Raw genomic sequence first — 27,286 nt, 5'->3', positions numbered from 1 at the left:
TAAAATATTTTTTAAAAATTTGTTGAAAAAGAATTTTAAAATTCCCTTCCAGTTTTCTTCTTCTCTGGTATGACTTTCAGAGCTGGTCAAAATCAGAGTCAAAAGAAGTTTATATTTCAGGAAATTTAATTTTGCTTTTGAATCACAGCAAAATTAACATATTCACTATTAACTGGACCTGCTCCTAAGCTAAAAATTTGGAAGTTTCTAGTCCTGCAGAAGGAACAGAGCAAACTATATTCATTAAAAAAGAAAAATCCCAAACACACAACACACTTCCAGAAAAAAACCAGAATACAGCCCTGAACTGGTTATAGTACACAACTAGATAATATGCTCTTGAATTTTTGCTGAATCTCAAACTGTTTTCACAAAAGCAAAGGTATTTTAAGTAGTCTTAACTTAAACTGTCTACTACCTTTATTATGATTAAATAAATTCATACTAACACTCTACTTCAGAGAAACTTAACTTGATATGTAACTGAAATAATAAAATGAAGTGACAGAAAATGCAAGGCAACACTTTTTCCCAAGCAATGTAAGTTTTTAAAGAACACCACTTCCCATACATACCTGTAGCCTTTGGCTTACTATGATTGAATAAGCTTTTGTCACCACCACCTCTGGAGGTATAGGCAAGCTTGGGAGGCCTCCTGTCCTGTGACAGAGTCTCTACAATGTGGTGTATGAAGAGAATATTAGCTTTCCCTTTCCATACTTTTACTATGTCACAGACAAGTTCAACTCAACACATAACTGACACAAGGTCTAGCATCATAAGTTTTAAAACTGAGTGGAGCAAAACCTTGTTTGGCATATAACCAACATTTTATGTATATAGGATTTGCTTCTATCACATCAGCAATTACTTTGAAGTCTACCATTATTTCTTGAACACATCAAATAGACTGACTTCATGTTTTTCAACATATGCGCATGCTTCCATTACATGAAATGGATACATGGAATTCTGAACTTTGTTTTCTACCAATACATCTACAACCAATGCTCTCTTCCCAAAAATGGAGAAGTCCCCATGAATTCTCCAGAGAGGAGAGGAGAATTCATGCAAAAACACGCATCTCAACTAAACCAACAAGTAGTAGGTGAACATAAGAAAAAGTTAGCCAACCTGAAGAGAGAGCAACAGTTACAGACTACAGGCTGTACAAGACCACACAGTCATTAGTACCCGTCTTCAGACGGAGCACAAGAGTTTTACATGAAACTTTTTTTTCTTTCTTCAGAAAAGGAATTGGGAGACTGTAGTGGTTACAACATAACAATGCTCAGTGAATAACTGTGGACAGTGATTACTTCCACAGTCTTGCTATGAATTTTCAAATATTTACTCACAGAATGCATAAACAATACTATCAACACTTTTAAAGTACAGAAAGAACAGCTTTCTGATCCAAGATATAACTCCTGGAGTAAATTGAACAATGTTTAATAGAAAGAGTCCAGCTACAGACACTCACATATTCATGAACACTACAGAACTGTACAACATTGTAAATACTACGCAATTTGACACAAATTTTTTTCAGAATTAAACCTTTCCTACTGGTGAGACTATAACCAAAAGGAGAAGGAAACTGAAGAGAAGTTTAAAACAGAAAGTTAAATTAATTCAAGGGAATTTAGGATATTAATTCCACAGTATTGTTTTAATCATATAACTGTGCCTAGGTTGAGATGTTATAAAAGCCTGCCTTCTGGTTAAGAAAGCAGAGCATACCTGGCATAACATCATTGATATGCAAAAGAAGTGTACTTTCAACACTTGCAAAACTACACAGCTGTATTCCATTATATCTTCCATCCCAGTTTCCAATAGGATTATCCTAAAAATAGAAAGACATGTTACATGTATCCCAAGAGAAGATGTACATCGTACAGAATACACACATATGTCTTTAGGAACATAAAAAGTAGGAAAATAAAAGGTTTGACAACATCTACTTTTTCCTGTAATGAACTTTGTATTTAGAACGGTCAAATATTAGAGTCTTTAAAGACAAAGGCATACTTAAAAACCATTCTTTTAAGAAGTATTTTCTACTTTAACAAGCATTCCTCTACTAAAATCCATTGTTTATAAACAAGTTAGAACAATTCCAGTGAATTATTAGGCAACAGCTACTGCAATCAAGGAAATGGAAGCACCTGATCTACAAAACAAAAACAAAACACCCTTTAAACACCAAAAATTTGAAAGCTGTTCATTTTAAAAAATTTAAGTTGCTAGAAATAATTTTAATTACTAGCTTCACATTTTCTTGAAAGATCAACATTTGTACTTAAAACTCAAAACTTCTGAGGTAGAACAAAGTCAAACAAACCAAAGTTACATGAAAAAAAGCTTTTAAAGACAGCTTACAAAGAAAAAAGAATCCAGCCTAGTTTTTTAAAAGGCAGAACAAAGCCAATCTCACAAGACAAACACTCAACTCCATTACTCCAAGACTGACAGGTAACATTGCAAGTAGCTCAGTGGAGGCTCCTCAGAGTAACCAGAGTATGTCTGAACCATTTAGCATCAAATAGGATACCATTTACCTTACGCCAAAAAACAATTACCACCAACGGACATCTTTGAACACAAGTGTTTATTTCCCATTTTAGGTCAGCCTCCGCTGAAGTAGCTTGTGGATAATGTTTCTTCTTATATATTGCATGTAATTTACTAGCTAACACACATGCAAAAGTTATTAAAGTCAGATTATTTTCTTACCATGTCCACTCCAACAACGTATCCTAAACTTTCGTTTCCTGGTAAGACATCACAGAATATAACTGTCCCATACTCTATACTCTCTCCTATCTTCAGAGAAACCCTGGAGTTGATCTCCAGAGGAGGAAGTTCTACCTGCATTGCATCAACTGGAGCTGCATAGTCACTTTCCAGTTCATTGTCGTCATCTTCCACCAGCTCCAGTTTGTCCAAAGCAACAAAAACCCCACAATCCTCATCACATCTGAAAAGCTGCTTGCCTTGGTACTGTCCATCAGTAAAGCCCTGACCACGACCTTCTTCCTAAGTGTTGAAGAAGAAAGAGGAGGAGGGAGGAAAAGTAAAGAAAAAAAGCAGCAGTGTATTTTGTGCAAAAGCAGACTACTACAAAAGCAGTAACATAATCCAGCATTTTGGAGAAATTGCAGTAAGAATCTGCCTGATGAGCTACCGTTATATTGGGAGAATTCTATTGCTGGTTTTGTGGCAAACATACTGTTTATTCCCTGAAGATAGGCAGTGGGTAAGATGCCATTAGATTAGACAGTAGCTGCAGGCAGAAGCTGTTGTACTCAGAGAAGCATGCTTTCTTCAGGTGCAAATCTTGCTTCCATCATCAAATTTTTCCCATATCAAGACAAGACTAATTCATACTAGACATAATGCTAAGCATTCAAAAATTCCCCTTAGGTGCCAAATAAAGACAGCTGATTTTCAGAAGCACTTGGGCCTGACACACTTGGTGGGAATTGCGAAGAGTTTGTGAAAAGTTTAAAGAGGACTTTGAAATATATACTTCTAATGCAAGGGTGGCACTCTCCCAAATCTAATCCTTCAAAAGCTATTGGTTGACATTAATTTTGCAGAAATATCTCACTAGGAGCACAGAACAGCAACATTCTCCATCTTAACTAGATGCCATTTGGCTTTCAGGGCTCTACAAAACCAGCAGCCCTAAAATCCAAGCCTGCATTTATGGCTTGTATTCTGACATGTGCAGGGAAAAACAACAGAAAATTTCAACAGAAATCTAAGAGTCAGGTATTTGCCGCAATGGGGATGTAAGTAATAAAATTTTTCTAGGCTGGAACAGTCAGAGTATGCTCAAGTCTTTTTGCCAGCCCACGCACCTCATCAAGCTTCAATTAACATGCAGAATACAAGGCTGATGTGATACAGTGTGTTCACAGGTAATCAATAACAATACTTATGAAAAGACTGAAGGCTACAAAATTCTTAGGGGTAATAATTTTTTTCTAGAAGCATTATTACTACTACCTCTTTAAATAGAAGATATGTAGCTCATCTTACAAAATATATGTGATGCTCCCCCTTAGCAAGAAACCTACCAGCAACTCTACTCCAAAGTATATCCCGGTGAGGGACCTTTCTTGCAATAAGGGTCCTCGGAAGCGAACAACTCCAGGAAATTTATCATCTCCCGATCTCAGCTGTACTCTAACAGGCGAGCCAATATCTATTTGGATGCCTTTAGTTAACCTGCTTTTGCTTTTAAACAGACTGTATCTGTCCTCACAGTTAGTAATGGCCAAAAGCAACTCAGCTAGTTTTTCATTTATTTCTATAACATCCTTCTCATCCACAAACAGGATTGCATGAGGTTGTTCCAGAATCTTTAATCCAATCTGCAGTTTCTTCCCTTTACAAGGAATATTTCTGGAGTGTCCCACAGAAGAACGGTCTTGAAAAAATTGCCCAATGCTACCTTTGGGCACTTTCAAGAGCTTTTGAGTCTGCTTGTCTATGACACTGCATTCTTGGAGCAGCAAGTAAAAGATCCGCTCTTCCCAGTAGGATGAACTTGGTTTTTCTTGACTCCATAAGCCCGAACTCATTGTGATTAAAACTTCAAAAGCTGCACAGAAGTCTTCAAGAAAAATAAGCTGTTGATTTATGTGCACTGTTCTTGACAGATTCTAGTGAAGGGTCCAACCTTTGTGAAACAATGCAATATTCATTTTGCAAAGAACCAAAACCGGAAGAGAAAACCTAGAACAAAACAAAAAAAAAAAAAAAAAAAAAAAGAAAAGAGAGGCAACATGAAATTGGGGAACTACAGCAAGTCTTAAGTAAAACAGCAGCAAACCATTTAAATCTGTGACGAGTTCTACTCCTCCTACAGATTAGAAGTAGTTCAGCAAAATCTGAGACAGTGAACATAGTCTCAAAACAGCCATAGCACTGGTGATCAGACATACCCATTTCTACTTGTAATTGCTGTGCATTTCCTTTCCTTCTCTAGTTTCTTGAAGGAAGGGGCTATGAAAAAAGTATATATAAATGCAGAAAACACACATAAGTGAAAGGAAAAAGCTTAATTTCAGATGAACAAGAATAAATACCCTACTCACATTTACAAACAATATTTTATGGAAGCTTTCCACTATGAAGATCTTTTCCCCTGCTTAGCGACTACTTCTTTCTGTCAAAGTTTACTGCATCTGTCACCCCGCATAACATTTTGATTTAGTAAGGTAGAACATTGTGTCAATGTTGTAGAGCACCAGAAAATGGACACTTTAGTAATTTGTAACAGTTATTTCTTTAAATAATAGAAATGGACAGTTCCAGTAACCAATAAACAATGTATGAAAAACAAATTATGCCAGCACTGCAAATTGCAATTCTGACGAAAAACCTGGGGGCTTTTCTTTTTATCATTTTAGAAGAATAGTTCACTTCAATGAAGTAGGAGATATATCACTTTCAGTTATTAAAATATCCTGGAAGAAAACACCTTAGTTAAACATTATCCTAAGAATTATAGTTCACAATCAATAAACTAAACAAGAACAATTTGAAAATACTTCACTGCACATGGTGGCAGATACAAAACACGTACACACGTATATCATCTCCAGTTTAGATCACCCTAGATACATGAGGAAAGATCCGCAGTACCTTAACAGGACTTGTTCTTCTAGAGATGACAGAAAAGGATAGCAAGTTAAGAACACATTGCCGTGTAAATTTTGCTGCCAGTAACCTGTGATGCCACAGCCTGCATTCAGCTGAAGGAGAATCTCAATGATTATTTATGGATTTAACTTCAGTAAATAAAAAGCAAATACTCTTTGTCCTTCTGCCTCCTCTTGCTACCCTATTCCTCCAGATCTTCTCTGATGGCTTTCAAATACCACAAAACCTATTGCTATTTCTCTACTCAGTTTGATCCCAGCTTCAGAGGCTATCACAGAAAACAATGGAATCCAGTAGTACTGTAGTTATTTTCATCATCTGTTTTTAAACTGAAAGAGTATTTAAGAAACCTTTCCCACCAAAAAAAGTAATAGCAACCACAGAGGACCTAAATTTATGCAGAGTAGCATCTTTCAGTCACTAGGAATTCACACATTTCTGTGTTGACTTGCTGAGCCTTCCAGTGAGGCTCTTGTACCATACAGCCATTCAAACTAACTATAGCATGCTTCTCGTCTTCACATATGTTACACATGGGTGTCAATGTCATCATCACACTTTGACACCACTGCTGCAGCAGCTCACAGGAATTATGTGGTTTCAAGTGTTTCCATCTGCAAAGTAATTAACATCTGAGGACAGAATCTGGACAGTTTCAGACCTCACTGAGATAAAATCCAGTAGACTGTCAACCTGTTTTCAAGCTAAGCAATATTTTTATTCATTTTCATTTGATACACATAGATGGGCTGTAATATTTCTTGATGATTAACAGAAGTCTGACATCAGTATCAGATTGAAAAAAATACTGTTTTATACAGGAACTGATTAAGAACACAACAGGATCTTCCCCTACACCCTTCCCCCAAAGGAAACATGATTAAACAACCATTAGTTCTTACAAGTTTACTCAGATATTAAAATAGAGTTCCATTCAAGTTCTGTCTTCCCTCCCCTTACTTTCTCCAGACATTGGGGGTGGGGGGGGGAACCAAACAACAGATAATGACTTGTTTTTCATAGTTCCATTTTATGTTCTCAGCTTTCAAAGGCTGATGTACTTAACTTTCCTTTTTGTGAGCCATTCCACAAAGTTAATCAACTCCCAATACACTGCAAACAGGAATCTCTGACATTACAGGGACCATGACCTTTCCTGTTTCACTTTTAGAAATAATTTATTTTCATTTGAATTCATATGTGTGGAAACAGTAGATTAACAGAGAATTCTGTTCAAGACCTAAAAAAAGAAATAATTTTTATTAAAATTATTTATTATATCCATTTTTAATACATATACCCTGCCTGCAGATCCATTGCTGCAATATTACATAATCTTCACATGTTTAGGAGTAAAGAATTCAGTGTGAAGACATGTTAACAGCTGCATTTAGATTATATAATGATAACTTTATACAGTGCATAGTCAGTCTTTCAAAGTCCTAGTTGTCCGCAGAGATGTTCTTCAGCCACTGAATACAGTACTAAAAGGTCTTCCATTATGGAAGAGTTCATTATCACTATATAAAATGCCTTCCTTTAAAAACTTACTACCACCACTATCCCCTGCCAAAAAAAAATGTACAGCTCTGAAAACCAAGTCCCCTTCTGTTAGAATAATAAAAATGATAAATTAGTATTTTAACAGCACAGAAAAGCTTGCTTGAAAGGATGTTAAGTTCTGGCAATATATCAGAAATATATGTACATAAGCCACTGATTTGAAGATTATTTTCTTACAGCCATTTTCCATGGAATTGATTATTCTGCTATTAAAGTATACTTGCGGAAGCAGCAGCACACAGGTATCAGATTAAGACCAGAATAAACTACTAGACCTCAGTATGAATTAACTTGGGAACCAAACAAATTATGGTCAGCAATGAGTCATCGTTACACTGCACAACATACCTGCAACTATAAAACTTTGTGCAGAGAGTACTTGACCACCACCACAGACCTTTAAGTGTCAGAGTTTGTTCAACTGCATTCTTCTACTCCACCTATCTGAATTATTTTCATGCTCAAAGGATTTGGGGAAGCAACAGGAAAAACAGTTATGACTACAACACTTCCTGCTTTGGAAAATATTTTTTAAATATCAGAGGGAGGTCATATTAAGCTACCTAACTTCCAAGCTTCCCTAAGTTCCTTCTCTTCCCATCTTGGGTCACCATCGTCCCTACAGAGACATCATAAGAAAAAGTTTGCTCTGAAATATGAGAACTTCTTTCTACCCTGCAGTAGCCTTAAATGAACTATACAGAGAACTTTGAATCAGCTATCAGGTTTCAGCATGAACATAAAAGTCCGTAGCTCTGATTCAGAGTATAAAGTAAACAGGCTTAAATAAACTGTATATTTTATTACAGAACTTTATATACTAAGTTTTAAACAGCTAAGATGCAAAATTTTGTTATTCAACAGTCCAAAAATTTTCAAAGGAAAGTCAAAACTAGGAGCAAGTAAATTTATTTGCAGCTCAATGTAGACAGAATTACGTGAGTGCAATACAAGGCACAGGTGGAAAAAATATAGATGGTTTCTTCAAAATAGTGGTTGAAATATTGTCAATACAAGTAAGTTCATACTGGAAACATGATTTCTAAAAGAAAATGCAGCTAAAAAAAGCTCCGCTAAATGTTGTTAGGTGTTATAAACTTGATAAAAATATTCTACTTTAGAGGAAGAACAAAAATCATTACCACTATCAGAATACTCAGGTGTTACTAGATTTGGCAAGCGAACACCAATACACCGTCACTGCTGTTCTTGCAAACAACCCTTCTGTCAACTTGATATGCAAGTCCTACCAATAAGATGAAACGTCAGTGCTCAGAATTTTAAATGAAAACCAAATCATGTTTAACTTTGTTGCGGAACGGAGCATTTAATGGCAAGAGTGATGTAGCCGTATATCGCCTAGCAAGGTAAGATGCGACGTACTGTGCACTTGCAAGTCGCGAGGTTCGACGCAAGGCTAAGTTTTTGAGAACAGCTGTTTCCTCCCCGCCCAGTTTTGAGGATTTTCTCCTCCTCTCCGGGCGGTTACGAACACGACAGGGAAGGACAGCCCCGGAACACTTCTTAAGTCGGAGCAACGGGCTGCCCAGGGCTGACGCCGGGCTCTCGGAAAGGCAGGGCCGGCCGCCGCGGCCCGGCTCGGCCCCGACGCCGCGGGGCCGACCACCGCGGCCGCGGAAACGGCCGGCAGATCGGCTGGGGGCGGCAGGGCCGGGCCGGGCCGGGCCGGCTCACCCCTACCTAAGGGCGCCGAGCAACGTCCGGCCCAGGCCCCGCCGCCCCTCCCTCGTTCGCTCGCTCGCTCGCTCGCTCACCTCTTCATCCCCAGCCGCGGGCCCCACCACCCCGCTCGGCCAGCCTACCGCAAGGCTCTCTCGGCGCCGCGTCAGGGCCCTACGGCACCCGGCGCTGCGCCCCGACCCACTCCCCGCTCTCCCATCACCGTCGTAAGTAGCCCAAGGCTCCAGCCGGCGAAACGCTCCCTACTGCTCCGGCGGGCCCGCCCTCTTGTTCCCCGGCCTCTCTTACAGCCAATCGTAGCGCGCCGGCGCCGCCGTTTCGTAGTGGTATTGGCCAACGTCTCCGTCAGGTAAACGTGGCCGGGGGGTTTCCGCTCCATCAAGATTGTATGAGCCGCAGGGGGGGACGGAGAGGTCACAAAGGCCCGGTTGCGGAACGCTCTGATTGGTCGTCCGGAGCGCGAAGGCGGGACGTGGGGAGCTACGGCGGTGGTGATTTGATGGAGGGTGCGTGCGCGCGCCCCCATTGGCGGCGCAGGCAAGGCCGGCGGGCTCCGAGTGGCTGCGGGCGCACATCCCCGTGGCGGGATGAGGCTCTGGCTCTGTTTCCGCTGACGCCCCGGCCTGGGTCGCGGGACGGCTCCGCTCCGCTCCCTGAGGGCCACGCGCGGGGACGGCAGAGTGCGGACTCGTCAGGGCCTCACCGCAGCCCGGCTCGCGGTCAGAAGCTCCGCCGCGCTCCAGGCTGCGGGCGGGCTCTGAGAAGGCGGCGGGAGCGTTGTGGCGGCTCTGTGGCGCCCGCGCGGCTCCCCGGCACGCGGCGCTTTGGCCACCGGCTGGCCCCGGGTGTCCCTCACGGAGGGGGCGGCGGTGGGTGCCCAGGGACTGCTCGGAATGTCGCGCTAGGTCCGGCCTTAGTAGCCGGATTTGAAATGCTTTTACTCTGGAAATGTGAGTAATGCCACTGACTGATTTAATAAAACCAGCAGGAGTTTACTGGAAACTCCAGAGGAAACGATGAGATTCCATCTACTATGGAGCGAATGCTCGCAGTAATCATTTTACTTTGTCACTTAAGAGCAAAATTGCATTTTAAAGTCATATTTAATTTTTAAATAATAAATGGTGGTGAAAAGATACTAAGATTTATGCATTACATTTCTTCATTTTGCAGAAGGGCAGAGTAAGCCCGAGTTATGCTCTGCTAGTCCTCAAGGTGGCTATCTATATACACAGCAGCTGTATTTTCCTCCATTTGTAGAGCTGCCTTTTATGCTACTACAAAATGCATTAGCATGTCCACTATAAATCCTCTTATCCCAAATTTCATTATGTTTCTATCTGGCGTATAATTAAATGACACGTGGAGTGTGACTATGAGTCTATTAGCCTAAGTACACCATAATTATATTTGACAAGAAAAGGAGACAAAATATCAAAACATTAGATAGGCATGACTACATGTGGTATTCCTAATCACTCAAAACAATACTGAAAAATATTTCTCTAGTCCATGTAATTATGTACTTAACCCTCTGTGATTTCAGCAAGAAGAACGACCAACATAGACCATTTAGAAAGTCTGTCATTCTACAGACAGAACAATGCTTGTGCAATTGATCCCAAGTTAATACCCTATTGACCCACTGGGCTTGCATTACAGCTCTGTGTCACTGACAGACCACAGATGAAAGGCAGGCCAGGACTGTTGTTTACTCTAAAGCTCCTTCGTATTCCTTTAGATAAAGGAGTTTTAAAGTGGTAACAGGGCTTTGGCAGCATAAAACAGGCCTGTTATGTTTCTTTCATGTTGAAAACCCTGTCAGTAACACCAGCACGACTTATTTGCCATCAAACAGCAAATTATTTCTTTAAACCACGCTCTTGTTGAGAGAGACATGTTTTGTAATAAGGAAGTATGGTAAACAAATTCCACTTGCAAATGACACAGCATACAATTAAACATTCTATAAATAGCATGGAACAGAATTTTGTGCTGTGCCAGGATAGGAGTATGGTTTTCATTTAGCACAGCATCACCCTAAAAGTGCAGAATATTCCTGCAGAACAGCTGAATTTTTTGCTACTTCAAACATGGAAATGATAGGTATTTTTCCAGTTGCATTAGAAAAAGAGAAGGTCCTTGTAGAAGCATCAAAGACAACATTAGAGTGCTGTCTAAATATTAGTTATGTGATAAAGCAGGACTTGGATAAATATGTTAAGTATTTCTGTCTCCTCTTGTTTTTTCTCATTATCTACATTCTAATGAATGATTTGGTAAAATAAATAAGGTTTAGTTACACAGTCTGGGGCCAGAGAGGAAAAAGCAGCACAGACTCTATGAGGTTGCCTGAAGCTGTATTTCTTTGGACAGAAGACTCTTTTCTAACAGGGATATTGCAGCCATATTCTTTAACAAGAATAAGACCTTGCTGTGCCTAAAATTAAACACCAATAAAATCTGGCAGTAAACTGCAGTTTGTATATAACATTGGCCTATCTCACAATTTTTCAAGCTGATACTGGCATTGTATTCTATGGTTAAATATTGTGTCTGTCTGGGTTTATGTAATCAACAGGATTGGGAAAATGTGAACTGCCCGAATCAGGGTATAAATCAAGGCAGGATGTTTTACACTACTGCAGCAGTCCCTTCTGGTTCTTTAACTATCAAAAGCACAAACATGGACTTTTAATACAGGCATCCTCAACACGGCATTGCAACACTAGCTCATCTGGTGGCTGGTTACCAGGTTTTAGACATAAGCTTTTAGGTTGGTCTTCCTAAAACGAGTCCTTTTACCTTAAATCAGGGTAGAGGACCTAACTCCTGTGACAACCGCTTTTATGCGCTGCAGCATTACGATGTTAACCTTGCCTCACTGCTATGTTATTGCAGAGCACTCTTCCGCATGCCTGGGTAGATACATTTTAACACTGTGCTCTTTATGTATGCCAGAGAAAGTCAGTGCTTCCACGGAATACAAACTCTTGAGTGAGCCCATGCATGAGGATCCCTTTTCCATCACTATGACAGAACATGCTTTTCCATTAAAATTTACCACAGTTCTGTGAATAGTCAGATAAACTGCACTTGCCCATCTCAGAATGGTATGCTGCCATGGTGAAAATTCCCCTTTTCCACTGCTTAACACTCTACACAGTATTTGACTGTTAGAAGTGGAACTGAGAATATAAAAATAAAGATAATAGTTATGCATTCTGCTAGCAAGCACCACTGTCTACTGTAGACTTTTTTTGAATGTACTAATCAAGTAAACACTTAGGAAAGTAAAATGCTGCCAGACTAACACCACTAGGTCCCAGTGAAGGGGCAGGGGCTGTCTGGGCCAAACCCAAGCTCATGGGAGCAGGGTGGGGAGGAGCACTCTGCTAAACCTGCTGTGGATGTCGTGGCTCCTGGGTATGAGGAATCCATTCAGGAACCAGCTGTGACTGTAACAGCTGGCTCTACAGAGGCAGGCAAAATTCTTGCAGAACACCTTTGATTTGTAAGTTATTTCATATCAGTCAGCCATACTCATAATAACAGGTTTCACTTCTTTTTAATCATCCAGGTTAATTTTACTAGGACTTACTGATTCTGAAATAATTTGAAGTAGAGGTCATATTTAATATACTGAAAAATATACTTTCCTTTTTTCTTTTAGCTTTATGAAGAGCAGGACAATAGCACTAAGCATCACAAAGTAATACATTGCTTTTTGGCAACACATAAATTAACATTCAGAATTCAAAGTTTAGATACATCTGTGAACTGTCAGCATGAGTGAAATGCACTGAAATCCCCCTTGGTTTTTGCTTACAATTGTAACCAAACCCATAAATCTAACTTGAAAGGAATGAGACCTGAGCCAAGAACCCATGCCTTGTCTACACTTAAAAGGGTTGGCTGGTATAGCTATACCTTAGAGCTGTGTTGGCAAGCACAGATTTCTTTTCTGGTGTAACTTTCCTCATGGAACATGCTAAACTGGCTAAAGGACTTTGCCAATATTATGGCATCTACACTAGGGCTTTTGCCAGTATGGATGTAGCTGCATGGGAGTGATTTTTCATCATTCTGACAGCTATTTTGGCAAAACTTCTGCATTTAGGCTGAGTCCAAGTTAAAGTTGGCATTGTTTTATGTTGCAAATAAAGCAGAAGAGAAGCATTGGCAGTTTATGGCCCTGGTTTTACGTTATTTCAAATTGTTCTAAAGGAATGTGTGGGGCAGGATCCATGTGGTCCTTTGGATGTTTGCCTCCCACATTTGTGCTGCATTAAAATAGCTTCATTTTTCAGTGAGTGAGCTTTGGCAATGGGGAAACTTACATTACTAAATAAAGATAGCATCCATATTATTTGCTCCAGAAATATCTATCCTGATGTTTTAAAGCAAATTTCAAAAGTGAAGTGAACTGCAGAAGGAAGTATATGGGCCAAAGGACATGTGGATGAATGCATTATTCTTCTTCATTTTGTCCTCAGTTCAACAAAGAATTTAAGCACAGGATTAATTTGGGGCACACACATAAGCCCATTTCTAGTTTAGTAGTCACGTGGGATATGATACTGCTTCTATTTGAACTTTAATTAAGCAGATATTTGAAATTAATCATATGTTTAAGCACTGTGCAGAATTGGGATTTGTGTCAGAAGGACAAGTTTACTTTGAGTGAGGCTACTTATTGTGGTACCCTCTGCATTTTCTTTTCTGAACTGGGTGTTAAGTCTGTATTTTAAAGACATCCCATGGGGCATGTTTTTTCCACATAAGTACATTTACATATTTGGCTCTTTTTTCCTAATCTCTCGTTTGCTAGGTGTGTTTTTTTGGTTTCAGAAATCCATGCAGAGAAGTTTTCATTGATTTTGTAATTGTATTTACTGTTGAACTCTTTCCTCTGCCAGACTTTGTGTTTGCACGTGTAATCCTGACCTTTGGGTTTGCAAACCTGCCCTTGCTGCTGGAGCTGTACTGTGGACAACAGGCCGTGCATCGCCCACAGACAGCACAAGGGATGTTTGAGGCAGACAGGAGGTTTCATGCGTAATCAGTCAGCACGGAACCAGTGAGCCAATTGGACGAGGAAGTCTGATTTAATCAAGGCTTCTTCCTTCCTTTTTATAAAATACAGAATGTGCCTGTTAGAAGAAAACACAGACATATTTTTCTGCGTCTTGAAAATGCAAAGCAGGCTTTTCATGACTTTGTACAAACTACACATACACCACAACTAAAAGCTCTTCAGCAGTTTCCAGGTGAGTATTCTGTGCACTTCGGTTTCTAGTGTTACTTACAACTCAGTGAAGCAGTTGGAGTGGCATTTACCCTGAAACAGAACAGGATGAGTGTCTGAAGAAAAATTGTGTAATTTATTACAAGTTTTTTGTATTGGTTTGGATTGTTTGTATGTAAATATAAATAGTAGCTTAGTTGACAGAGCTTACAATGATTTTTAGATGTGAAAATGAAACTGTTTGTATGAAGTACCGATAGTTTTTAAGGCAGATATATTTAAAGCAGAAGATTTGTATATCACAATGTTCACTTCTGCTTTCTTCTCTTTAAAAGTGTATTGTGTTTCTCTGGTAAATCATGTTTTAAAGTGGTATTTTTGTCTCTCTATATATACACATATATACATATTTTATGTATATAAAGTTACACATATATAAAAAGGTATATATCTCGACTATAAGTAGAATTTTGCTTATAAGATTATACCAACTCATAACCAAGAAAAAAGTTGTCATTTAAATTTATTCAGCTATTTTCAGATTCCTCATTTAATCTAGTATGATTATCTTTACATTAAAAACAAATATTTGCAAGTTTATTTTCTTGGGGTAAATTGTCATGATTTTCAAAAGGCTGAGCAATTAGACAATAAGTAGGTGGCTACTCTTCATGTTCAAAAAGCAGGTCTTAAGGAGGACTAGAAGAACAGTGAGAACTTTCACCTCCTAGTCCAAAGTCTGAAAATAAGGGCTTCCATGATGTTTCTGTTAAGGAGGATGAGAACATGTATGTAATTGCTTATCCAAGTCAGGCAAAGGAAGGATTTCTGTTAGTGGAAAGTGATTTGCACTTCCATTATTTCCAGTGGGGAAAGTAATTCCTTTTCTTTTTATATCCTCGCAGTTTGCCAGAAATCAATAGGTCCGCTGGAGTTTCCTTACCTCTGTATTCAGCATTGCATAACTGTGTGGTAGACAAGTGGAGGCAAAATGATATGTAGTAACATCCCTGTCCTAAACCCTCTCATTACTTAATAACCACTGCTTGGGCATTATTTTTACATTTGTAGCAGGGAGACTTCTTTTTCTTAAAAGTAGGTTTTTATGTTATTTGATTTTCACCTATTGGTTGAATTGTGAGCAATACTTCTCTCATGCTAACTAACAGAATACAACACCCTGGCAAAGTTGTTAGGATGCTCTTAGAATTTTTTCAACTGCTAGTATAAAATAATGATGTAACAGGTAGGGTTTTTTAAAAAAAAATAAACAAAACCAAAAAAACCCCAAACCAAAAACCAAAACATCCTGGGGAGACATTTATGTGGCGGAATGGCCAATCTGGTCTATGGAGTAGGAGTATATTGTGTTAGCCATTTTATCAGTTTGTAATAAAATATTAGTCCTAGCAGAACAGGCATACAGATCTACAAGCACAGTATATAGGTTAAAAGGAGAAGTAATGGCAGAATGCTTCTCTAAAATAATTAGAAAATTCAATTCTCCTTCCACCTAACCATTGTCAAATTCATTTGTTTTGTCCTCACAGTATGGAGACAAGTCTCTGGAGAGAACTTGAAACTGTGAAATATGACAGAAATATTATACTATTTTATATATCGCACTATTTTGCCCTCAGGTTGTGATTAAGAACAGATGGCAAGCTTGAGGGCAAAATGCAAGGAGAAAAAAATCTGTCCCCACTGAGGTTTATGATGAACTTCTTATCTATAAGAATGGAATTCCCCACCTAATCTCATTCAACATACCTTCTTATCATTTTCATGCTTGATTTTAAACTGCCAAAAAGATATCCAAACACTTTACGTGGTAATGGTAATAGGAAAGGTTCTCCACTGGTAGCTATGTAGATATTTCTATTTATTACTTTAGTTTTTGTGAAATTACAGTTGCTCTCATACAAGTTCACAAAGAACAATGAGTAAGTCATTAAAAAAGATTACCAGACTGGATCCTCTAAAGGCATGCTACTAAGAAATGTCATATCTTTTTTGTAATCTTTCAGCAATAGCTTGCAATGGACCAAGACTCCCACTGCACAGCAGAAAGGGAACTGTTGGAAGCTGTAAACAGGATTACTACATTTTCTACCACAAGTCCAACTGATGAAGAACAAAACCAACCCAAAGCTGAAATTTCATGTCAAGTGAGAAAAGAAAACCCAGAAAAAGATGACCTGCAAGGTTGATGCTATTCTTTTATTTTTCATGTAGCTATTGATGCCATTAGTCTTTTATATAAAAAACTTATTTATTGTAGCAGTAGTCCAGATTTACACTGCTATACTTCATCAGATGGCCTGTCTCAGGAGTGCACTTTATGTACATCACAAAATCTGAACTTCTTGGCAGTATCAGCAAGGACACCGAGAACTGGATTGAAGCTAATCTCAAGCAGTAGTATCCCCTGCTTTATGAAGGCAGCATTGAACTTTTACTATGTCTAAGATTGCTGTCATCTGTTATTAAATAAAATGTTATATATAATCCAAAATATATATAATTTCCTCAAGATTTTCAGCCTGCAAAGATGTCATAAACACCACCTCTCTTAGGAAATATATGCTTTGTAGAGATTGAGCCAAACCCCAAAGGCTTGCTAATTGAAACTGTAAGGCTGAATGATTAAGGACATGTAAAAGTGGGGCCAGTGAAGGAGTATTATGGTGCCTTTAAAATTCTATTTCTGCATCAAGCTGTTATCTTCCCATTCATTATGTTTCCATTCATTCCCCTCCATTGTCAGAACGTTAGATACACTGCAGACTGACTTCAGCTGACTGCACTGGCAGAGACATTATTGATAGGAAATTAGGACTGGTGTGCCCACTGAAATACAAACATTCCATTTCTTTTATCCACTTTGCTAGCCTATATGCCACCTGATGAAAACTGTTGTCAGTAGATTTCAAAGACAGAGAAATCACCCTTTTGAAGAGCTACATCAGACTCCCCTGTAAGCAAACTCTTCAACCAGCTGTCCTACATTTCTATATAAGCATATGTATATATGTTTGTGTACACCTGTGTGTACGTGACTCTGGGCAGAGAGGGAGAGGAAGGGAGGGAGGTATATAAAAATATTTGTAGCTGAACTGTGACATCAGTTCAGCTACAAAAGAAAAAGAGGATGTGAGAATTCCTCCTTTGGCTGAGCTGATTATCTGAGTTTCTCCGTTAAGGTTAGCATATTCATGTTTTCTCAGCTTTCACCTGTTACTGAACAAACCCAATATTTGAATAGGTATTTGAATTTATGTCTGAATTTGCAAATGCATTGTACTATCTTCTCCTTTTAGCAACAAAGAAGCATGGGGGAACATCTAATTCAGAACACTGAGTCAGCATTTCTTAGGGCTACTTCTGGGATGGTGAAGCATACTTCCTGCTCAGACTGTGACCGAAGTTACAACCTAGACATACAATGCTTCGTGTCAGCATTTTTTCTATAACTTCATATTCTGTAGCCAATCTGCTGTCTTTCAAAATTTCAGACCACAATAACTTCAGAGAATCTGGACCTGTCTTTATTAGCAGTGAAATCACTTATTTTATCAGGCTTTAGATCTGGCTGCTACAGCAACAGAAATTCTAGGCTCTTCTTTCACAATAAATGCATAAGAGTTTTCTTTCCAAATGCAACGGTTCTAATCTGAAATACTAAATATATTGTTTCTAGATTCCAGGGCATCCCTAAGTCCCAACTCTTCCATGACCACCAAGGAGCTTCAGGAATACTGGAGGAATGAAAAATGCCAGTGCAGACAAGTCAAACTCCTTTTTGAAATCTCATCAACCAGAATTGTAGAGCATCACTTATCTAAATATGTGGTAAGCTAAGAAATGAATATGTAGGAAGACCATTAATTTTTATTCACTCTGCAGGGGTCTGCCAGTACACAGCATGCCTCACTACATGAAAGCCTTACCAAGGGCCAAGTTTTGCAAGCCATGATCATACCAAGTAAAACCTGTCCTCACATGAGCATAGCTAGTGGAATCTGCCCCCAAAAAAACCCTCTGACAATCAGTTCACAAAATCTGTAGCAGTAGAAAAGTGATATCAAATAAATTAGTATCTTGAGTATCCTGAACACCCAGAGGCTTGTGAACGTTAAGGAAATTCACACAAATATAAGAATATCAATATAGTTACACTTCCACTGAGCTAGGCTGCTGTGTTGCATTTATATAACTTCCATATCAGAGATTTATGTTAGCACAAGTGCAAAATTCTTTGATGTTGACAAAGTCTAAGACATGCTCCAGCTAGATTGCTTGGGATTGTTCTCCTTTCCTACCTAGAGCTCCATCAGATGGCATACTTCCGTTATATTTTTATGGTGAAACTTGAATATGAGGGACAGGAACAACAGATGGTTTGGATTTTTGTATCTTTACATGTACTGTAGTTGTACTTGTACTGTACTACTGTACTGAGACTTGGTTTTTATTTCTGATTCTGCTCCTGGCCTTCAGGAGGACTGATCTAGAGCAAGCCTCTTTCAGTACTCCTGTTAAATTCAATAGGGATGTTTTCCTTGTTTATAAGGAAACCTCTGAGATCTGTAAATAGAAAATGCTAAGAATCATACTAGTGGTGTTGATACTGGGTGATGCAGCTCGGTAGAATTTGAAGCAGGTAAATATTCTGGAGACTGTCCTCTGTCCCATGTTGCATGCTATACACACCTACTTAGATGCTGCCATTCTTGCATACATCTAATAGTATCCAGCTTGTTGAATAGTTAAAAATTATTTTAGTTAACTGTATGCAAACAAGAGTATCATTCAGTGTATGTGCAAGTAGTTAAATTCAGTCATAAGTTACACACCTAGGCAAAAAGATTTACTTCACAACAAACTTTAGCCAATTTGAATGATAGTCTAATTAAATGGTACTTCTTCCCTTTTTCATGCACACTCCACAAATAAAAACCCAAGTACTTCTAAATTATTCCCTTGGCTGCCCTTCATTAAATGATAGCTTAATAAATTGCTCTTATGATTGTTTTGGGTATGCATCAGGCATATATACAACTTTCAGCAGGAGCAGGACAAAGTGTAGGAAAATGTCACAGTGCTTACAAATGAAAAGAGGTAAGTCAGCTCAAATTTAGAAACCTTTCAAGGAGCACCTGTAAAGATCATTTATGAAGATTAAAAGATGATTTCTCTTCAAGGAAAAGCAAGGACAATAATCAGACAGACACTAGTGCTAGTATTGGTTTGCACCCTTCAACAGCAGCAAAGAAAACAACTGGCATGAGTAGAACTGCTCTAGTTCCTGTATAATTCAACAGGAACAGAGTGAAGTTAAATGTGAACATGGTCATGGTCCAAAAGCCAGCAAGGTCAACAGTCCATGTCCTTAGCTGGTGTACGGTGACAAAGTTAATCTGGCCTCGGTGGAACTCCACTGGTTCATGCACATTAGGGATTTGACCCTTCCTTGGCATCATTATGCTTGGGTCAGGACCAGATGAGAATCTATTTGTACAACACATAACACACAATTTTATTTTGCAGCTATTTTTCTAATATCGCGTTTATTATAGTCATTTTGAGGCTAGTGAAGAGCTGAGGAAGACATACTCTTGAGTACTGTTAATGTGGGACATTGTTGCTGTTAGATGTTAGTGAAGGATTTTGGATAGCAAACATTTTTATAGAAATGTCACCTTCTTTTTTGCATTATTTATATGCCAAGTAAGTTTGAATAACAGGACAATGATATAGAGGGGAAAAAAGGCTTTGGAGTTGCTTCATCTTATTTTTGCACACACCAAATATTACTGCCAAATACACCCTTTTCTTCCACAGCATTAATAACACCCCCAAATCCTTAGAAATGCCTGATACTAACAACATTTCTGAGTATTATGACCAATATAAAATAGATTACATTCAACATTAAGTCTGGGAAATCCATTCAGTTCACTGAAGGTGATTGACTGCAGCAGCCGTGGCTGTTATAAACAAAGTACAGCTACAGAAATGCTTTGTAAGTGATTTTATGTGCCTCAGTCTGCTGCTAGTTCACCATTCCCTGCACTTTGCAAGGATGGGATCTGTTAGAGTATTGTTTATTTACAACTCATTTCCACGCTAAGGTTAAGTCTGGTGACAAAAGTCCAAACTAGCAGGATGTGGGAGTTATTAATTTGATGGCTGCAGATTTCAAAAATCAGGCCTACACTGAGCATGCACCATTATCTCAGGCAGCAACTAATTTAGCAGCACTGCTATAAACCATAGGAGTAGACAAGGGGCTAGAATGGTCCTTCTTATGGTTATTTTTCTGTTTTATTGTGTTTAGATGTATAAAATCATCATTTTGCAAACAGGGAGTTTTGACAGCAACAAGTCTGTAATTGAACGTCGTTATTCAGATTTTGAGAAACTGCACAGAAATCTGCTGGAGGAGTTTAGTGAAGAAATGGAAGATGTGACCTTTCCCAAAAAAACTCTGACAGGGAACTTCACAGAAGAAATAATCAATGAGAGAAAATTAGCATTCAAGGACTATCTGAGACTTCTATATTCTATGAAATATATCCGGAGATCAAGAAATTTTATTGACTTTTTAACAAGGCCGGAGCTTCAGGAAGCATATGGTTGCCTGCGGGGTGGCCAGTACACCAAAGCTTTGGAAATCCTTTTAGAAGTCATTGGTCTGCAGGAAAGGCTAACAAAAGGCAACCCTGTCTCAGTTGTCCCTACTCTCTGTGCTATCGTGGTATGCCACAAGGACCTGAAAAATGCAACAAGTGCCTTTGAATATGGAGAAAAAGCTCTATCATGCCTTCGTGTACATACCAGCCACAGGTATTATATGCCACTGTTAGAAACAATGGTCACTTTGGCATATGAGCTTGGCAAGGATTTTCTGTCTTTGCAAGAAAAACTGGAAGAATGGAAGGCAAAAAAAGATCCCGTACGGGTTTTTACCCTGAAAGAACTTGCAGTTCGGGAATATGTACAATGAACACAAGAAAAAAATTCATTAAAGAACAAAGCTGTCGGGTCCTTTTCCGAAACACAAGCTCTTGAAAGCATAAGAACTGGAAATTACCTGTTTGTCTAACATAACTTTGTATTAGTAGAAAAAAATTAAATCAAATATCTTTCATGTTCAAAAGGGACATTAACATTTATGATGGAAAATACTATATTTACAGATACGAGGAGCATCTCAGATTATTAAGGTTTTTGGAAAGAAATTTGCAACAAAAAATCATTCATGATTTGCTTATTTTGAACATAGTCAACTCTGTGTGAAAAATTAGAATAGGAAAATACAATGAATAAAGCACTTAAGAATCTTCAGAATCAGAGGCATCGCTTGCTCACATGGAAACCACTTCCTTTCAAGAAGAGAAATATCTTGTCAATCAATGCAATCTGTAGGATGCATCTTCAGACACTGGATGTAGTTTGTTACTCTTCCAGCTGAAGCCTGGGCAAACAACACTTGCCATTTCTGAGAATGGATCGGTCTGTTCCCACTGAAGTCAACCGCTGTGGGTGGGAGGGCCTGGGCAGAAGGTTTACAATCAACTTTGATACGAGCAAAAAATACAAGTGATGATCATTCCATCAGAGAGAAGGGAATATGCTTGATTTCCCTTTTGTAGCTGATAGTTTTATGACTTGCATTGAAGGCACATTCCTGTTTGGGGTGATCTTTAAGTACAGGTCTGACCAAGGTAGAAAATTCATACCACCTGTGCTATATACATATTGGAAAGGAACCACAGAAGGGTGCTGTTGAGGAGGACAACTGGCTATTATAATGCTAGCATTTAATTCTGATTATCAAGCTGTGAGACACATGGTTAACAGACAGTCTATGTTAAGCATCTGCTTCCCCGTTGCCTTTCAGAGGTTTATGTAAACTGGGCATTGCCTTAGTTTTACAGCCTGGTACACTATGCAAATATCCTCTTGGTGGTACTGCAATATTACAGCTAGTTCTTTCAGGGATCCAACCCACACATACAAATACTAAACTTGTCTTGGCCCTAGCACCTAGCACTCCCGTGAAAGCTTCCTAAAAGCTGAAAAAGTCTCTGTTTACCTGCTTCTGTAATTTTCTTCAACTCTACTATCTCCCCCATACACTTAATACTTCAGTAAATTAATTCTAATAAATATTGTAACTAACATGCCATGCTAGCATTGGTCATTATTCGCTCCTGAACTCACTGAGTACTTTCAGGCCTGTACTCCAGGTACGGATACCTCTTGAACCACAATGACACTGTCTATAAATTAGGAATAACTGTGTTAACTTGCCTCTCAGGAACATAAAAGAATCAGCTAATTGAAAGTGCACTGAACCTGAAAAACATTGCTGTACATTGTTACAACATGGGTGGCTTGGAAAAAATACAGAATAATAGGAGTGTCTAGGGTAGAAAGTTAATATTTTAAGTAGCTATTAACAGCTAGGCATTAAACTCAAAACATGTGGATTATTTGTTATTTGACAATTACTATTTTTTCTAGTTATACCAGAAGTAAGAGAATTAAGAGTAATTAAGAGACTTAAGGACTAATCTTCCCAAAACTTACCATATTGCAGGACAGTTAAAATGGACCAAAGGTAACACCTTAGAGGATCATGTCTGAATCAGTAACAGAGTACTGAAGAAGAAAGAATGCCTGGAGTCTGCATCACACCCAGGCAACCTGGAGTTAAGGCAGAAAGGAAGCATGGCCATCATGCTGCTCTACCTCCACAGCAGTTTGTGGTGAATGGGGAAAACAATTTCCCTCCTTTTGCTTCCTCCCCTCATTGTGTGCAGCAGCCAAGGCACAACTGCCTTGGATTCTCCTCAGGTTCTTGCAGGTCTGTAAGCGAGTAGGTAATTGTGTCCACAGACCCTCACCCTACAGCTGACTACAAGATTAGAGGGTTCATAAGTACATGCTGTCTAGCAAGGACAAATACCAGGAAAGCGGCACATCAGGAAGATCTTACTTAACCTTTACTTGTGGTAATGCTATAACTTTCTACCACTGAAGGATTAACTGATGCAAATCTAACCAATTTTTGTTGGCATGGCAGTGCACATTAGGAATATGAAAAGGTGCTATTCAGCTAAGAGAAAAATTTACATAATTCAAAAGGCACTAAAATAAACAGTGCCAAAAAACCTGGTTTTGTTGGAAAAAGCCAAATTTCTTCTGAGAATGCTTTTCCATATAATGTACTAGCAGAATTTTGTCAGCAAAATGGTCCTAGAATAGGTCACATTTTCCCTATCCACCAGAAGGCAAAGGTCAGTTTCTTTGTATTACAGGGGGAAATGAACTAAATAAATACAAGAATGGTGTGAAGAAATAATATGTGTATTGCATAATTCCCCCACACTAAGTTCTTTAATGTAGAGCCTTTTAGTGGGGCACCTGTGGCAACCAGTCAGCCACAACATCTGCAGAGCTACCCAGGAAGAATACATCATCTGCCCCAAAGGGCTGATTTCAGTTTCTGCTGCATTGAGATTTCCAGTCAAGCCACTTCATGTATGACTCTGCAGAGCCTACAGCATGTGTTATCAAAGGGTAGTGTTTGTAAAACCTGTTCGTGATTTCATTACTATTAGAATACAACAAAAATAAAATCTCCCCCAACAGTTCAACCTCCCCCAAGCAAATCATGTATGTATTCCCTTCCTACAAATGCAGAGCCTGTGTCTTTCAGATTTATTAATCTCTTCAGAGATGACATTGAAAATCCTTGGAAAGAGAAAGCTGGTATGGCAATGGCAATGAATGGGTACCCACAGGGCCTTGATTGCACCTGGAGCTCTGCCACAGACTTGGTCTGAACTTTGCATGAGTAACTTAACCTCTGTGCACCTATTTCCTCACCCAGTTACTTCCCCAGCAAAGTTTCCTCATTCATGTTTTCAGTACTCACTGAACAGAAAAGCTGTGAAACTTGACCAAGTAAGTTAACTCTAACATTCAACTTAGAAATGTGCATTGGGATGGAGGCAATTTTAATATATATAAGCGTATCTAATTTCTTGAAAGTATCTCGAAATGGCGAAAATGAAGATAACAGAGGCAGTAAGTTGCCAAACCTATGTGCTTATTGTTGATTGCTTAGTTTCTTACTAATACAGTCTTATTTTATAATCGGGCCTCACTTTTATTATACACTAGAGAAGTTTAAAAAATATCTATTTATTGCACTGGACTACAGTGAGACCATGGTGGCTCATCAGCTCCATAGGCAATCAGCCAGTTCTGATTTCTTAGCTGTGTACTCTCAGAGGCTGGTTGGACCAACCAAAAGAATTCTGTTTTCATTTACTCACATTTCAAAAGTCAACTTCTGTGTATTCTTTTTCACTTGATTTTTGCAGCAAAGTGAGTATTTGGCAGTTATATGTTACTAAACTAAAAGGTAATGGCATTCCTGCTCTCATACTGACCCTACTATCTTCCACTTGGAATCACAGCCTGCAAGGACTGGGTTCCTTCTGCCTGTACATGTGACTTTTATCTTCCACAGTTAAAAATGTGTAGCCAGGCAGCGCAGATTTCTTGCACAGAGTCAGAGAAGATTAGTCTCTCTCCCCATTAACACTGCCCGCTGCAGGTATACATTAGTGGCCTAAGCAAGAAGAATCACACAACCACTGTAGAGTACCATATGTGCTAGCAATCTGTTATTATTCACTTTCCTCAACAACAGCACACAGTGCATCAGAGCTTTTCAGTATGATCTTAGTTTTCACATTGTCCTTCATACCTCTGAAGTATGCCTACAACAGACAACAATCCAAGTATAAATTCACGTTTATATTTTTTTCCGTAAAAAAAGGTCAAAAAAAGAAAATATTGTCCAACCAACATCTGCCTAGCATGTCTAACAAACCACAGGCTGCATACATACAAGCTAGAAGAAAATTTAAATAAAATCTGGGCAGATCATCTCCAAGAGTCCACAGAGAGTTGTATTACAATCTATTGAGCTTTACCCCATTTCCATATCAATTATTATATCATTTGGGGCATTAAGTAGATAATACTGTTTACACAACTTTCTAAAATAACTAAAGAAGCCCATGAGGATGCCTAGTTACTTATGAAACATATGCAGACAAGATGCTCTCTGTGCAATGCAGCATCTTGTTTACAGGGAATCCTGTGATCTTTATCACATACTTGTTATTAACTCCTGTTATCTGCTGCATCACTGGAGGATAATATTTGCTTTCCTGAATCTTAATAAGGCTAAATACATTTATTGAATTCAACAGATTTGTACAAGCAGCATGGGAGTCGAGTTCAGGACACAAGATGAAATCTAGGTTTTGTGGCTCAGACAGCAGCTGAGCAAATCTAATCAAGAATGTTTATTTTCTGATTAGATCAAAGGCAGGAGCAAGATGTGTTGAAAAACTAAACACAGTTGTAACGGTGTAAAATACTGAATGTCAGTCCCCATCTGGATGAGGTGAGAACCCCAAAGAACTAACCTATTTACATTAGGATCATATTACAACATATGTTCATCACACTTTGTGAGTATATATTTGCTCTATATACAGATACACAAGACACTAATCTTCATGTTAGACCAAGGAGAGTTGAGAGTAACTTCACTGAAATAAGTTATAATGTAATTGAGAGCAAAATAAGGTCTTCTGTCTATATAAACATGTGCACAACTCTATACATGATGGATGGGTGGATGGACAGGTGGACTGATGAGTGGATAGAGCAAAGAAATTTCAATGTTTTGGTGCTTAATATTTGCCAAGTGTTTTAAGAAATTTGGATCAAACCTACTTTTACAAGTACTACATGGTTATATGTACATAAACAGTTTTAAACATATGACCTTCTTTTATTAGAAATAGGACTACATCTGTAAGTCTGTGATTATTCAGGCAAGGAAAATACTCAAGAGAGATAGGCTGGATGGACTTTCATATACTAAACTCTCTAAACTAGTGTAATTGAAATATTGTTTCATTCCAGGAAGTGCCAGAGTAGACTCTAACTGATAACTGTAAGGAAATCTTAAAGAATTTTACTGAAAATACAGAATTTAAATCCTAATATTTTTCCTCGTTATTAACATTTCTAAAAGATTTGACTCCACCCTGGCGACTGGCTGTAGTGCCACTAGATGGAGCTGCAGCATTTACAGGAGCTCAGGACCCCTGCAAGCTGAAGCTTTTTTAACAAAAAGGATTTAATGACTTGAAAATTTTTTAAAACTCTACTCTAAAATCTAACGTATAAATTTTAATATGATTAAACTAAATATATATATATTAATTCCATCGGTGGTTTAGACTGGAGCACCTAGCTTTCTAGCTGTCCTTCAGGACAATTTAACATACCCCTTTATCAGCCATCTCATAAAGCTGGCTAGAAAGCTGAAAGAGAAAATGTTCTTGGAGGCTTTTAGACCTGGTGAGTTCAAAGCCAGAGTCACTGCAGTGCCTCAGTTCTTACAGTACCTTTTCATTCTGATCAAAAGGAACTAAGTAAAACTCACAACTCTTAAAAGAACTATCAAATAATGGGGGGAGGGAAGTAAAAACAAATGGACCCATAATGCCTCTGAACAGTGGTAGGGGAAGTTTTTTGACTCCATTTTATATAGCCGCACTCCCAAGTGTGAAAACAATAGATTATCCTGTTTTGAGTCCAACTACTACAAAATATCTTAAAGCTCCATTAATTTAATTATATGAAGGCATAGATATACCCCAAACACTATAGGTATACACATTTCATTTTGAGCTTTGTTCCCTTGTTAACACAGAAGGGGAAGACACAATGACTAAACCTGGACTGTAGTTGCTGGTCATCTCCTTCATCTGTGTTTTAAGTAACAAAACACAGAAATGTTTTTGGAAGCAGTCCCTGAAAAACATGGCATATTTGGCTAGCACAGGCCTACAGTTCCTTGAGTTGTGCTAGTGATTTTTATCAAGTTACTGGGATAGCCTGGGTTTGGAGGCTGGCTTCTCCCCCCACTGAGTGTCAGCTGCAGACCCGAGTTTGAAAGCAGCCTCTCCCTGCATCAAGATTTTTTTT

General features: G+C 38.7%; 2 protein-coding genes across 6 annotated transcripts in view; one reads left to right on the top strand and one right to left on the bottom strand.

Annotated features, from left to right (window-relative positions):
• Positions 1-9,380, bottom strand: part of CYLD (CYLD lysine 63 deubiquitinase) — a 28,750-nt gene extending 19,370 nt beyond the window's left edge. For 2 of the 5 annotated variants that reach the window (XM_075101583.1, XM_075101585.1), the window contains exons 1-5: positions 9,018-9,218; positions 4,089-4,749; positions 2,740-3,042; positions 1,744-1,849; positions 576-674 (exon numbers count right to left, since the gene is read on the bottom strand). In XM_075101583.1, coding sequence (XP_074957684.1) covers positions 576-674; positions 1,744-1,849; positions 2,740-3,042; positions 4,089-4,595 — 1,015 coding nt within the window. In that variant the 5' untranslated portion in view covers positions 4,596-4,749; positions 9,018-9,218. The other 3 variants (XM_075101586.1, XM_075101587.1, XM_075101584.1) reach the window with 2 other exon arrangements.
• Positions 9,092-22,383, top strand: SNX20 (sorting nexin 20). The gene is made up of 5 exons (XM_075101588.1): positions 9,092-9,292; positions 13,863-14,213; positions 16,219-16,396; positions 17,892-18,043; positions 20,532-22,383. Exons 3-5 carry the CDS (start codon positions 16,231-16,233, stop codon positions 21,198-21,200), a joined length of 987 nt encoding a protein of 328 aa, XP_074957689.1. The 5' UTR covers positions 9,092-9,292; positions 13,863-14,213; positions 16,219-16,230; the 3' UTR covers positions 21,201-22,383.
• Positions 22,384-27,286: the final 4,903 nt, after the last annotated feature.

The sequence above is a fragment of the Phalacrocorax aristotelis genome, chromosome 8 (genome assembly GCF_949628215.1).
Source record: "Phalacrocorax aristotelis chromosome 8, bGulAri2.1, whole genome shotgun sequence".
NCBI lineage: Eukaryota > Metazoa > Chordata > Aves > Suliformes > Phalacrocoracidae > Phalacrocorax > Phalacrocorax aristotelis.
Note: the sequence above shows the minus strand (reverse complement) of the source record. Positions and strands in the feature narration are given on the sequence as shown.

What these genes read in the sequence shown, in the direction of transcription:
- SNX20 (XM_075101588.1), top strand. Translation starts at nt 16,231, where the DNA reads ATGGACCAAGACTCCCACTGCACAGCAGAAAGGGAACTGTTGGAAGCT. An exon ending in AGAAAAAGATGACCTGCAAG is followed by an intron (nt 16,397 to 17,891) that starts GTTGATGCTATT and finishes TATTGTTTCTAG; the next exon opens with ATTCCAGGGCATCCCTAAGT. An exon ending in ATCACTTATCTAAATATGTG is followed by an intron (nt 18,044 to 20,531) that starts GTAAGCTAAGAA and finishes TATTGTGTTTAG; the next exon opens with ATGTATAAAATCATCATTTT.